This window comes from Phocoena sinus, chromosome 3, assembly GCF_008692025.1.
Source record: "Phocoena sinus isolate mPhoSin1 chromosome 3, mPhoSin1.pri, whole genome shotgun sequence".
In the NCBI taxonomy this organism is placed as follows: domain Eukaryota; kingdom Metazoa; phylum Chordata; class Mammalia; order Artiodactyla; family Phocoenidae; genus Phocoena; species Phocoena sinus.
In genome coordinates, this window is record NC_045765.1 from 46236117 (window position 1) to 46248564 (window position 12448).

A 12448-nucleotide genomic window follows, 5' to 3' on the forward strand; every position below is an offset into this window, starting at 1 on the left:
TCTATCTATTGCTATGGTTCACTGTTAAGAGAATTTGATTTTCCTGACAAGTATTAAGGAGAATGGGTGAGGATCTGCCCATCAGAATTTTACATATTATCTGAATTATAAGAAGCTATAAAAGGCAAAGAGCATGTAAATGTCTTCCTTCTACTTCAAAATACAGGAGTCATCTTTAGTATATAGTACAATCTTTTTTAAACCTATAAAAAGCTTTAGAATCTGACTTCTCTTTTAGAAGATTACAATATTGAAGCCTCAGAAAATACTTAAGGTAGAGTCGCAAATAAAATTCAGTTTTTCTGAATACTTAGGTCAGGATACATTTCCTTACACCATTTAACTAGCTCTTAAATACCCAAATAAAGGGATATTCCATCTGGTTTCTCCTCTCCCACCCCAAACTACTTTTTAAGAATAAAATGTGTCCACTACTTTAGTATTGCTTCCAGGGGCTCTTGCTTTAAGTTAGTAAAACTTCCAGGTCCTCTGCTACTCTAAATGTAGATGGCAACATTTTATTTATATATATAGGTGGCAAAGGAGGCATTCTCGTTGAACAAAGTACAGTGAAAAGCCTAACTCAAGCATTTAAAATATTTCTGGGGCTTCCCTGGTGGCGCAGTAGTTGAGAGTCCGCCTGCCAATGCAGGGGACACAGGTTCGTGCCCCAGTCCAGGAAGATCCCACATGCCGCGGAGCAGCTGGTCCCGTGAGCCATTGCTGCTGAGCCTGTGTGTCCCGAGCCTGTGCTCCGCAACGGGAGAGGCCACAACAGTGAGAGGCCCGCGTACCACAAAAAAAATATATATATATATTTCTGTAGTAAAGTCTGTGTTAATCTCAGTTTTGGAACAGTGACAGTTTGAATTCTTCCCCATCTGTAAAAGTGAGAATACACTTTTATATCTATGGGAATACTTGAGCTCATGCAAAATATGAGAGATTTGAGCACATATGAGATTATTCTGTTTTTCATACTAAGGTAACTATGTTCTTGGTTTTGAGGGTCCTTTGATCCCCATTCTCTCTTACAGGAAACTAATTTTCCCCCTTCCTTCAACTGAATCTACATATCTAAAGAATGCAATTGCTTCATCAATTGCCAACAAATGTTAGCAACTGTTAGCTGTGTCCATAAAAGGGACATTTTTAATCTTATTAGCACACCCCTGTAAACCACGGATTTACAAAATACTTGAGATTTTGAAATGGGTGGGGAAGGGAATAGGGGAGTTGCAAAAAAAGCTCTCTTCTAATTAAGTTTATTAGGTTTTACAACAATGGCTGGTCAGTAAAGATAATCTAACAACCTCTTTCAAGGACAGAACGAAAGGATAGATTTAAATTTGTAAAGATAAATCTACGTAATGAGAAGATAGGATAGCTCATGAATATGGGTTTGTTCATCACAAACTACCAAAACAGAATCAGTTGTTGTTTATGATACAAGGGATTTTAAGACCTTAGCATATCTAAAAATATATCCTAACCGGGCTTCCCTGGTGGCGCAGTGGTTGAGAGTCCGCCTGTCGATACAGGGGACACGGGTTCGGACCTCGGTCCGGGAAGATCCCACATGCCGTGGAGCGGCTGGGCCCGTGAGCCATGGCCGCTGAGCCTGTGCGTCCGGAGCTTGTGCTCCACAACGGGAGAGGCCACAAACAGTGAGAGGCCCATGTACGCAAAAAAAAAAAAAAAAATCCTAACCAATTAATTCTGGATGTGGACAAAGATTTAGCTATAGGAATGTTCACTGAAATTGCTTATACTAGCAAAAGTTTGGAAATAACTAAAATACTCCATTGGGATTGGTTAAATGTTGTTCTGTCAATATGATATATACTTAATATAGAGATACTAAAAATGATATTTTGGAAGATTACTTAGTTATACGGAAATATGTCTCCAACAAATCATTAAGTGAAAAAACAGATCTCAAAACTGAAAGTGCACTATGACGACCTGTTGCAAAATTTTTTTTTTTTTTTTGCGGTACGCGGGCCTCTCACTGCTGTGGCCTCTCCCATTGCGGAGCACAGGCTCCGGACGCACAGGTTCAGCGGCCATGGCTCGCGGGCCTAGCCGCTCCGCAGCATGTGGGATCTTCCCGGACCAGGGCACAAACTCGTGTCCCCTGCATCGGCAGGCGGACTCTCAACCACTGCACCACCAGGGAAGCCCCAAGCTGTTGCAAATTTTAAGAAATAAAATTAAATATATGAAAAAAAAATGTGTGTGCACACATATGTACTGATAAGTATACACACACTCAAGATACACACAAACACACAGAGAATACACATAGAAAAAAAAAGACTGGACACATATACAGCAAATTGTTAACATTTCATGATTATCTCTAAGAGATTTTTGTTTCCTTTTTTTCTGATTTATCAAACTTTCTAAATTTTTCAAAGGAATACTTGTCACTTTTATAAGGAAAAGAGCAGTCAACATTTTATGTGTAAATGACTATTAAAAGATCATTGGGTAGCATACATGTGGAACTTAACTTTAGAATCTTGAAGGCATATGGTTCAAAAGCACAGATATATATGTTCAAAGAATTAAATTAATCAAAATAAATTTATGGTTAATGACCCCATAAAAGGTAAGAAATGTTTGCAGAATGTCTCAAAAGTGTTTGAAGTTGCTATCGTAGATGCAGCAATATACTTTCACAAAACCTTGTGAATAACTCAGAGGGGGAGAACAGGAACTGAGACAAGAAAGGAACATAGAAACAGCTGTCACTGTCAAAGACTAGTAAAAAAAACTTAATGGATTATCACTCTGATACAACAGGACATTTCTGATGTTCTCATGTTTTCAATCACTTCATTAACTGGCTTGTCTAATACTGATCATGCACAAAGCTGCATAACAGTAACAGTTAAACAACATGTGAAAAAGCATTTGACATAGTCTCTGTCATTCCATTTTTCTGCTTATTTGTACGAAACAACTCCAGAGATGGGCAGACCACCTTTGTGATTTTCTTTTCTTCCTTACTGCACCTATCTATACCTCTTAAGCTTGTCCTTATCATTTTACTTAAAACACACTCTGCTTTCCAGTGACCTTTCCTTGGGTAAGCACTGTGGTTTAAAAAAAAAAAAATTTCAATTCATCTTGATCTCTCTTTGAAAACAAGTAATCAGTGGGGCATGACTGTCCCAATTTACCTTCTACCCTTTCCTTTTTCTCTTTATTTTAGTTAGAGGTTGGGGTTCTAATCCTTTCTTTGACACTAAGATCTGTATGATCTTGGGCAAGCCACAGTTTGTCCTAGCTAGGCCCAACTGGTATGTGTGAAAGCACTGTGTAGATTGCAAAGCATTTACAAATATGAATTTTTTTTTTGCGATACGCGGGCCTCTCACTGCTGTGGCCTCTCCCGTTGCGGAGCACAGGCTCTGGATGCGCAGGCTCAGCGGCCATGGCTCATGGGCCCAGCTGCTCCACGGCACGTGGGATCTTCCCGGACTCGGGCACGAACCCATGTCCCCTGCATCGGCAGGCGGACTCTCAACCACTGTGCCACCACGGAAGCCCCAAATATGATTATTGAACTAGATGATCTCAATTTCATTCAAGGTCTAAAATATTTATTCTATACTTTAAATTATATTTTTGGTGAATTCAGCTGATCCAGGAGTCAGGAATTGCATTTTGGCACATTGCAGAAGATTTCCTCCATTACAGTAAAGCTGCTGCTGATTCAAAACAACAGAATGGGTAATTCCCTGCTGTCCAGTTGTTGGGACTGCGTGCTTTCACTGAAGAGGACGTAGGTTCCATCCCTTGTCGGGGAACTAAGATCCCACAAGCCGTGTGGTACGGCCAAAAATCAAACCAAAACAAACAAACAAACAAAAATCCCAGAATGATTTGTAACCAAAAACTGGTTCAATTACTGAGGCCGAAAGTTACCACGAATAATACATGATTTTAAGGAGAAGGCTGAATTCGTAGCCAACACCTAAAATCCCCATTTTCTACATTAGAAAACCCAACTTTCGCCCTTCTTAATCTGATAAATTTAAATCTTAAGATTTTCAACTGAAATCACATTTGAAAAGGCTACTACCACTCATTTGGCATTTTAGTACATTTTGCTGGATATTGTCAATGGTGGAATAGTGATTACAGCAGGCAGGAAACAAGTGAGGAGACACACCAAAACATACACATAAAATCATAGACTCTCAGAGTTGAAAGGGCTTCTAAAAGTGATTTAGATTAGTGAGTCCCAGACTGTGGCATTTCAAAAGCTTATAAAAGTTAAAAAAAAAAAAAATGGTGGGGAGGACAGACATTAAGTATCAACTTTTAGTTTTGCCAAACAAGGATATCAACAAAACAACCATCTACCATCAGGACCATAGTATAAAAGGGCACTTCAACAACACATATATAGGAAGATAAAACCTCATAATAACGTGTAACTTGAAATTAGATAAATTAAAGAAAAAACGCATTATACTTCTCTTTTCTAGTTATCTCATGGAAAACTCGATTTGCCCCGTCCACGCACAGACCTCTGGGAATCCCTAATCTAGTCCACTCCATGCACACCGTTACCCCCCAACTCCGAGTTGAGCATCTGTATCCTCACTACAACAACAAAAAATCCATTTAAATGTATACCCCACCCCTTATAAGGAACTCCTTAAGCTGAGGAATCCATTAAATTTTGGATGGCTGTGGTGGAAAATCAGCAGAACAGTAGCTATCTCTGAAAACTTGGAAACTTCAAAATGCTTAAACTTCACTTTTTTTTTTTTTAAGACCAAACTCTAACAGCAGAGAATTTTAAGTAGGCCAGACATGCTTTAGTCACCAAAGGAGATTGCCTAACAGTGTTGATTTGGGAGTCAGGTGGCCTGGGCCTCAAAACTTCATGCTAACCCTGAGTCTTTTCCCTCTGTTTTCAAATTCAAGACATTTAGGTCAGCGCTTTATGAATACAAATATTTAAGTCAGAAACATGTAGGAATTCCAGTTATCTTCCAGGATGAACCCCATTACTAACTACTTCATCAGCTTTCAAACTTGCAGTTAAGTCTACATTTTTTCCAGTTTTAATGAAATTATTTTATTTGGGATAGATTTTGCTTAAATTTTCACAACTGAGGTTTTGATTCACTCATTTATCAGGGTTTGAGTCATATTGCAGATGATAGCATCAACACACAGCTTTGACCAAAATAGGATTCTTCAAGGTTTCTTTTGCGGGGGGGCGGGGGCGAAGAAGATAACTTTCATATGGGCAGTTTTTTCACGGCAGTAAATCTTATTTTCTATTCACCATATACTGGCCATTAACATTACTCGAATATGGTTTTTTTCTCTCTTCGGGAATCAAATATCATCAGTGGGTAAACAACACAAAGACACAGAGCGGCAGGGTTAATTCCTGCTTTCCCTCTTTTTCCCCCTCCTGTAAAAACAGGGAATCCAACACTCCGTAAAGCGCAGAACTCTAATAAGACTAATCAACTAGACTGCTAAAACAGGGAGCCCTGAACAAACCCAGCCCGCACAGGGATGCTTTTCTCTTTCTCTCCACTAGAGGCGATAGCCTCTTTCAAAAGAGAAATTGAGCTGTAATGGGCCGGTTGGGGGAGTAGACCCCGTAAAGATCAAAAGGTTAAAAACCACCTCAAACAAAGAGCAAAGGTCAATACCCAACTCCCAAGCCCTGACGTATCCATCTTCCACGAAAAATGAAGGTGACTCCTCCATAACATGTTCTCGAGACCTGGGGCCGCGTGGCCTTTCAGAAACCAGGCGGGTCTGAGGTGATTAACAGGTAGTTCGCAGTGAAACAGCCAACGACCGGAAGTGGAAATGAGCCCCGGGCGGGGATGAGGAGACTCCACGGCACGCTTGCGCAGTCAGCGGGGCTGCAGTACGCGTGCGCAGTTGGGCGGTGACGGGGTGACGCTCGGAGCGTGGGCCGTGACTCTCACGGATCCGGTCCCGCCCTCCCTTCTCGCTGTCGACCGTCCGGGGCTAGCGCCCGCGATCCTTTTCCCAGAGTGCTCTGCGCCGTGAAGAAGCGGCTCCCGAGTGCTGGGGGCATTTTGTGTTGGCTGGAGCCGGAGTGACAAGATGGCGGCGTCGGCGGAGTGACAGGGGTCCCTCCGGGCGGGAGCCGGCGGCAGTGGTGGCAGCGGTATCGCCGCCCTAACTCACCGCTCTCCTTTTCCAGCCCGCGACGTCGCCGCGAAAGTGAGGCAGCGGCGGCCGCCAGAAGCAAGTGGCCCAGCCTCGTTACCGTGAGAACCCCCTCAACAATCTGCGGCCTGACAGAAAGAAAACCTGACAGCAGCGGTGATTAGGTTCTCCTTGGCCGACTCTGGGCCCTGTAACGCCGAGAAAAGAGCCAGCGTTTTCCTGCCGCCCTCCGGAGCCCTGCTCCGTGGACGAGCCCTAGAGGTCTCCCGTTCTCCCCTTAGAGGTGTCGGGGCTTAGCCCCAGCCTCCATCTTCGTCTCTCAGGATGGCGAGCAGCAGCGGCTCCAAGGCCGAATTCATTGTCGGAGGGAAATATAAACTGGTACGGAAGATCGGGTCTGGCTCCTTCGGTGACATTTACCTGGCGATCAACATCACCAACGGCGAGGTAATCACCTGGGGTGGGGTTCACGACTACGCTGCGCCTGCCCTCCCCCCCTCCCGCGAACTGTTCGGGCCTTTTCCCACCGCATGCCGCACTGGGAAGTCCAGAAGGAGCCAGTTTTCCTGCCTTAGGAACCACCCCCGCTTTCTTTCCCTAAAAGGGAAGAAAGAACCCAAGATAAAGGTTGGGTGTAGTAGGAAGTTTCCCAGCTTGTTAAAAATACACCTTAATCGAACTTTTAAAACCGTCGTTTAAGGTGAGGACGGCAAAATCCTATTCCTGTGATCCCCATGTTTTTCTATCTATATTTTTAATTCTGCCGGCGTTTTTGTTCCCATTAGGACAGCATCCGATCGCCTGCTTTCTTCATAACCTCTCATTACGTTTTCTGGATGAATCGTTTTCCTGCACTTTAGAGGACGTGCCGCTTTCGTCACTACCCCCTGAAGAGGCCTTTGAGGCTGGTTGCCTCGTTTTATAATTACAAAGAGAGCCTTCTTTTCCCAGCCTCTCACTTCCACCTTCTAGTCGAGAGTTGGAGCTTTGCTCGTGGTTCCCTCTCTTTTCCCAAATGACATTGAACGCATAAGGATGTTGATGCCATCATCCCCTCTTTCCCCTGCAGGAAGTGGCAGTGAAGCTAGAATCTCAGAAGGCCAGGCATCCCCAGTTGCTGTACGAGAGCAAACTCTATAAGATTCTTCAAGGTGGGGTTGGCATCCCCCACATACGGTAAGAATCCTTAAGCAAATAGGCGATCCTCTGAGGGAAGTATGGAAACGGGGAAGATGTGTACGAGGCAGGTGATAGGGCCAGCTGAAGCCGGCTCTTGGTATTTGAGTTACCTGGGTTTCCTGTGAAGCGTAAGTCACCACAATCACAGAGTAAATTTTAGTTTGCCAACTTAGTTTAGAATTTCAGTTTGTAACACTCGGCTGCAAAGCTTCCGTCATTCTTCCCGAGGCTTTCATTTGCGGTTAAAGTATGCGGCTCATCTTTGATCCCAACGCGGAAGGGTTGCCTGCTGTTTTCTTTCCGTCTGCACCTCAAATGTTCTTGGGTTTGTCCGGTGAAGTGGATTTGAGGGTGCTGAAGTCACCGGGCTGGGCCAGTTCGGGTTGCTATTGGAGCTGGCTTGGGAAATGGCTGCTCTTTTGTTGTGTTTTTGTTCCAACATGTCTTCCTCCTCCGCTTAGAAAATGGCGGAACGACGTGACTCAACCGCATATTCCTGCCCTTTTCTCTGCTTGAGTTCATAAGTTATGCTTCCTTGAGACCCTCTTTAGCAGCCCTGAGTTGATTAAACCTTTGAAAAGCCCAGAATAAAGCTGCAGACAGTGGTGGGGTTCAGGGAAGGAGATGCCATAATGACAGTCTGATCTCTGCAGCAGATGCGATGTGAAATTAAATTTACTCTGCAAAATCTTTCATAGTCTTTCCAGAAGTGTTAATTAAGTCTGTAAAGGATGGTAATGTTTGCTACATTTCAGTCTGTGTACTAAATTTTGTGGGAAATGGCAAAGGCAGTTTGAACAGCGCTATGTTGAAATTGACTCCGTCGTATTAAAAGAAAACTTAATCGTGTAACCACAGTTTGACAAGTAACTTTAACCTGTTGAGTTACTTGGTCAGTAGCTCCTCACATCTGGGAAATTGTGGCTTTTTTTTGGAGATGTGATATTGGTGAAGGCAAATAGTAATCAGGATAAAAGATGACCAGATGAAGACACTGGGTTCTTTTAAATGGTTAACTTTAAAGGATTTTAGAATAGTTTGATTTTTGAGATTAAAGAGCCTCTTTCCAGAGTAGAGACTAAAATATAGTTTAAGACTCAACCATTTTCCAACAATTACTCAAAAATAACATTTGCAAAAAGATACGGAGGTAGTTGAGAATTAACTGGAATGGTATTTACTGTAGCCTGTTTTACTATCCCAGCTTTTATTCCTCAAATCTTGAATTAATGACTGGGTTATATACATTAATTCTGATGTGGAAACAACCGGAGTGACACTATCCTTAAAAATTTTCCAATGCTGATAGACATTTTTAATGGAGAAATTGAGTGATACGATTTTCTATTGGTTCAAAGTCAAAATAAATTATTAGGAAGAAAATTCCAGGTTTATCTTATGAGGTAAAGATTAATGTGAAATCTGAGATAATCCAGATTTGAGATTTTTAATGGTTCTCATCCCTTTAAAAAAAACAAAACCCTGCTGTGTAGGAAAATAAATTTGTTATTGTGGAAAAGTGAAAACCTTGATTAAAATATCTAGCTTTTTTCTTCACAAAATAAAAAATATCAATTGCATTCGCCTAAAATTTTTAAATTCTTTTCCCTTTGCATTTACTTTCATCTCTCCACCCTGGATCTCGCTGATTTGCTTTCCATCACTAGTTTTTCCTAGAATTACATGTAAATGCAATCATACAGTATGAGGTCATGTGTGTCTGGCTTCTCTAACTTAACGTAATGCTTTTGAGATTCATCTGTGTTGGGAGGTTTTATAAATTTCACAAATCAGGTTGAACTTAATGTATTTGAAATCATTTTCAAAAAAGCAGTAAGGGCTTCCCTGGTGGCGCAGTGGTTGAGAGTCCGCCTGCCGATGCAGGGGACACGGGTTCATGCCCCGGTCCGGGAAGGTCCCACATGCAGCGGAGCGGCTGGGCCCATGAGCCATGGCCGCTGAGCCTGTGCGTCCTGAGCCCGTGCTCCGCAACGGGAGAGGCCCCAACAGTGAGAGGCCTGCGTACTGCAAAAAAAAAAAAAAAAAAAAAAAAAAAGGCAGTAAGCATCTGGCATTTTCAGTGCTAAACGCAAATTAAATACATGCACTTTTATTTGGTAGCTTTTATTTAAGGACAACACTGATACAGACCAACAAGGGCAATAGTCGATATACTGATTACACACATCAATAAATGAAATTGACTTGTGAGCAAAATTCTAAGAGGTTGAGTGCAGAGGATGTTGTGGTAGTTATAAACTGGATGGAGCTAAAGAGGTTAACCTGACTTTCAAGTTAAGACTTCCTGGGAGAGGAGATGGGACTTCAGGATCTGGCTCTAAGGAAGAAAGCTTGGTGAACTGGTTGGGGAGGGCATCCAAGAGTAAAGTGTGGCTTCTGGGAGTGGTCTTTAAGGCAGAATGTAGTAATTGCATGAGGGTGAGGAAAGAGTAAATTTGTTTTAGGAGTAGTAGAGTCCAGGTACATAGAAACAAAAAATGGATCATTGGTTTTAAAGTACAGTGTGAGAGAACTGTTTGTCCACTGAAGTGGAAAAGATAAGGACTTACATAAGCTTTCTTTATTTTGGGTGGCAACATCTTCCCCTTTGCTGTTTGTTCCCCACTATTTCCACATCAACTATATATAGTATACACTTAATAAATATTTACTTGGGAAATATTGAATTAAATTATTCAGTTTAGCTAGATTAAAAGGGCAGTCTCTTCTGTTACCCATTGTTTTAGAAATGTTGACACTAATTAAAAATTTTTAGATTTGCTGCATTTATACCACACTAATATCTCCCTCCTCCCCCAATCTACCCCACACCCTGCAATTTTCTTAAAGATACTATGGGATATTCTAAAACAAGGGCTGAAAATTACCTAGCCTATATAGCATACCTGCCTTATCAAGTCCTTAGTGTGTAAGGACCTTACTAAGGGATCTATTGTGCAGAAGCATAGCATCCAGTGAGTGTAAAGAGCAAGAATGAGAGGATGGCATTCAGTCTCTTGATATTTTTAAGAAACTGAAAGTCCTTGGGCCTTGTGAATTGACCTCTGGCAGCTCATTTTAAATTACTGTGTTTCTGTTACAACCCTCCCTTTCTTTGTGCCACTTTGAACTGAATTAAATTGTTCTCTAAAGAAGCAGTTATGTTATAGCCAGGCTCTAAATCTGCTATGTGGTACTGATTGAGTGATCTGGGGTTTGTCAGTCCCTTAACCTCTTTGGGCATATCAGTTTCCTCATTTTTGAAATCAAAAGAGGGTTTTGCCAGGTTGGTAATTTTCTAGTTTTGCATGCTGAGCTTTTGGGTAGGGTTTTGTTTGAACAAGTTTCTCTACTTAAGTCACTGGCCCAGTTGATCTCAGAACTTTCAGCTCTGAATTTTAAGATTTATTTTCAGATGATGGTACCTAGAAAGCATTTCATCACATTTGGTGTTTTGTCTAGATCTTACCTTTGAATGATATTTTAGTAGTGAGATACCATTCAGGACCTTAAAAATGCTACCTGTATCAGGTAAACCATAGGTTACTACTTAGGAGAAAGTAAATTAATGGAATATACTTTTATAGGAAAACATGATAAAGAAAATAGGAGGGGCATAGGATAACTTTGGTTGTCTTGTTTTTTGTTGTTGTTGTTTTTTTAATATTTATTTATTTGGTTGCACCGGGTCTTAGTTGCAGCACGTGGGCTCCTTACTTGTGGCATGTGAACTCTTAGTTGCGGCATGCATGTGGGATATAGTTCCCTGACCAGGGATTGAACCCAGGCCCCTCTGCATTGGGAGCACGGAGTCTTATGCACTGCTCCACCAGGGAGGTCCCAGTTGTCTTGTTTCTTTCACCACTTTTTTTTTTCCCTCTTTGAATGTCAAATATTCTAGGAGATATTTATAAAGTACTAGTTAATCCTTACTGTCCAGTGTTAAAAGCAGCTTAAATTTTCATCTTAGCTTTTTGGCACTGAGCATATATCCTGTAAATAAGTTCTAATATTCTTATCAGAGAACAAAGATGATGTCTACACTGGGTATGTCTTTATCAGAGAGATAACATTACAGATCACAGGATTCATACAGTAACTGAATCCGTGGTACACTAAGGGTACTTATATTGGCTTATGCTGGATTTCTAGTAATGGAATAATGTAATGATGCTTAGATAGCATTTGGAGCTGGATGAACCCTGAGAGATAATAGCTCAACACTTCATGATATATAAATTAGACTGTTGAGTCTCAGAGGGGTTACTAGAAATCTCCTAACTTTCAATTTTCCTGTGAGCCATTTTCACCTTTATGTCAGGGTCAAATCATGTCTGCTCACATAACCCACACCTTTTCATTTGATGCTGCAGAGCCATATTTTGCCTCCTTCACTCTATGGCATTTGGTCTCATACAGAAAAACTGATAAATGTAAGTAACCTATTGTTTGTATTATTATTTAATTAGATCCTTATGATTCTTATTCTCCCTTTTGAATCCATGGATTGCTGGATGAGAACTTTTGTGGACATTATTAATTTGTATCTTAAAGTGGAGTAAATACTTGTAAACCCTTGTATAGTCCATGGATTTTACTACCTTGGCTTTAGTCGATTTCAGAGCTAGATTATTTTGTTTCCAAGTACATTTAATCTGTACCTAAGGTATGATTTAGTAATGTTTTCTCATGATCTGTCCTGTTTAGTAAGAAACTTTAATGTCAAGAAGTCTATACAAGAGAAAACTAGAGTTTGAAACAAATGTTATAAATCTAATCTTTTGGTTTATTCCATTTTATTCTTAAAATCAGCCTTTGAGTTTTAACAGAAGTTTTTCTGAGGCTAAATGAGTACCTTAATAGGTTTCATAATATAAATGAATAACTAGTCTAAATTATGCTTTTTGTTACTGTTTGTATTTCCAATACAATCTCAGGTGGCTCTTGAAAATTGTTAATAACTAGTAATCACATAACATGTACTTATCCATGTCTTAATGGAATTTGTTTAAATGAGATGTAATTTTCATACAGTGAAGTGTATATAGATCAATGTGCCATTGACTCAGTTTTGACAAATGCA

At 41.0% G+C, this 12448-nt stretch overlaps 2 protein-coding genes across 13 annotated transcripts in view; one reads left to right on the forward strand and one right to left on the reverse strand.

Moving 5' to 3' along the window:
* Positions 1-5836, reverse strand: part of ARHGEF37 (Rho guanine nucleotide exchange factor 37) — a 76003-nt gene extending 70167 nt beyond the window's left edge. For 3 of the 5 annotated variants that reach the window (XM_032628174.1, XM_032628177.1, XM_032628173.1), the window contains exon 1: positions 5699-5836. In XM_032628174.1, coding sequence (XP_032484065.1) covers positions 5699-5751 — 53 coding nt within the window. In that variant the 5' untranslated portion in view covers positions 5752-5836. Of the gene's footprint in view, positions 1-5693 lie in introns of all 5 variants that reach the window. The other 2 variants (XM_032628176.1, XM_032628178.1) reach the window with 2 other exon arrangements.
* Positions 5837-5922: 86 nt separating this feature from the next.
* Positions 5923-12448, forward strand: part of CSNK1A1 (casein kinase 1 alpha 1) — a 50238-nt gene continuing 43712 nt past the window's right edge. For 5 of the 8 annotated variants that reach the window (XR_004349345.1, XR_004349346.1, XM_032628182.1 and 2 more), the window contains exons 1-2: positions 5923-6633; positions 7256-7362. Coding sequence is in view for 5 of the 8 variants with exons in the window: in XM_032628182.1 (XP_032484073.1) it covers positions 6511-6633; positions 7256-7362 (230 nt within the window). In the remaining 3 variants the exon portion in view is untranslated. The remainder of the gene's footprint in view (positions 6634-7255; positions 7363-12448) is intronic. The other 3 variants (XM_032628186.1, XM_032628187.1, XR_004349347.1) reach the window with 3 other exon arrangements.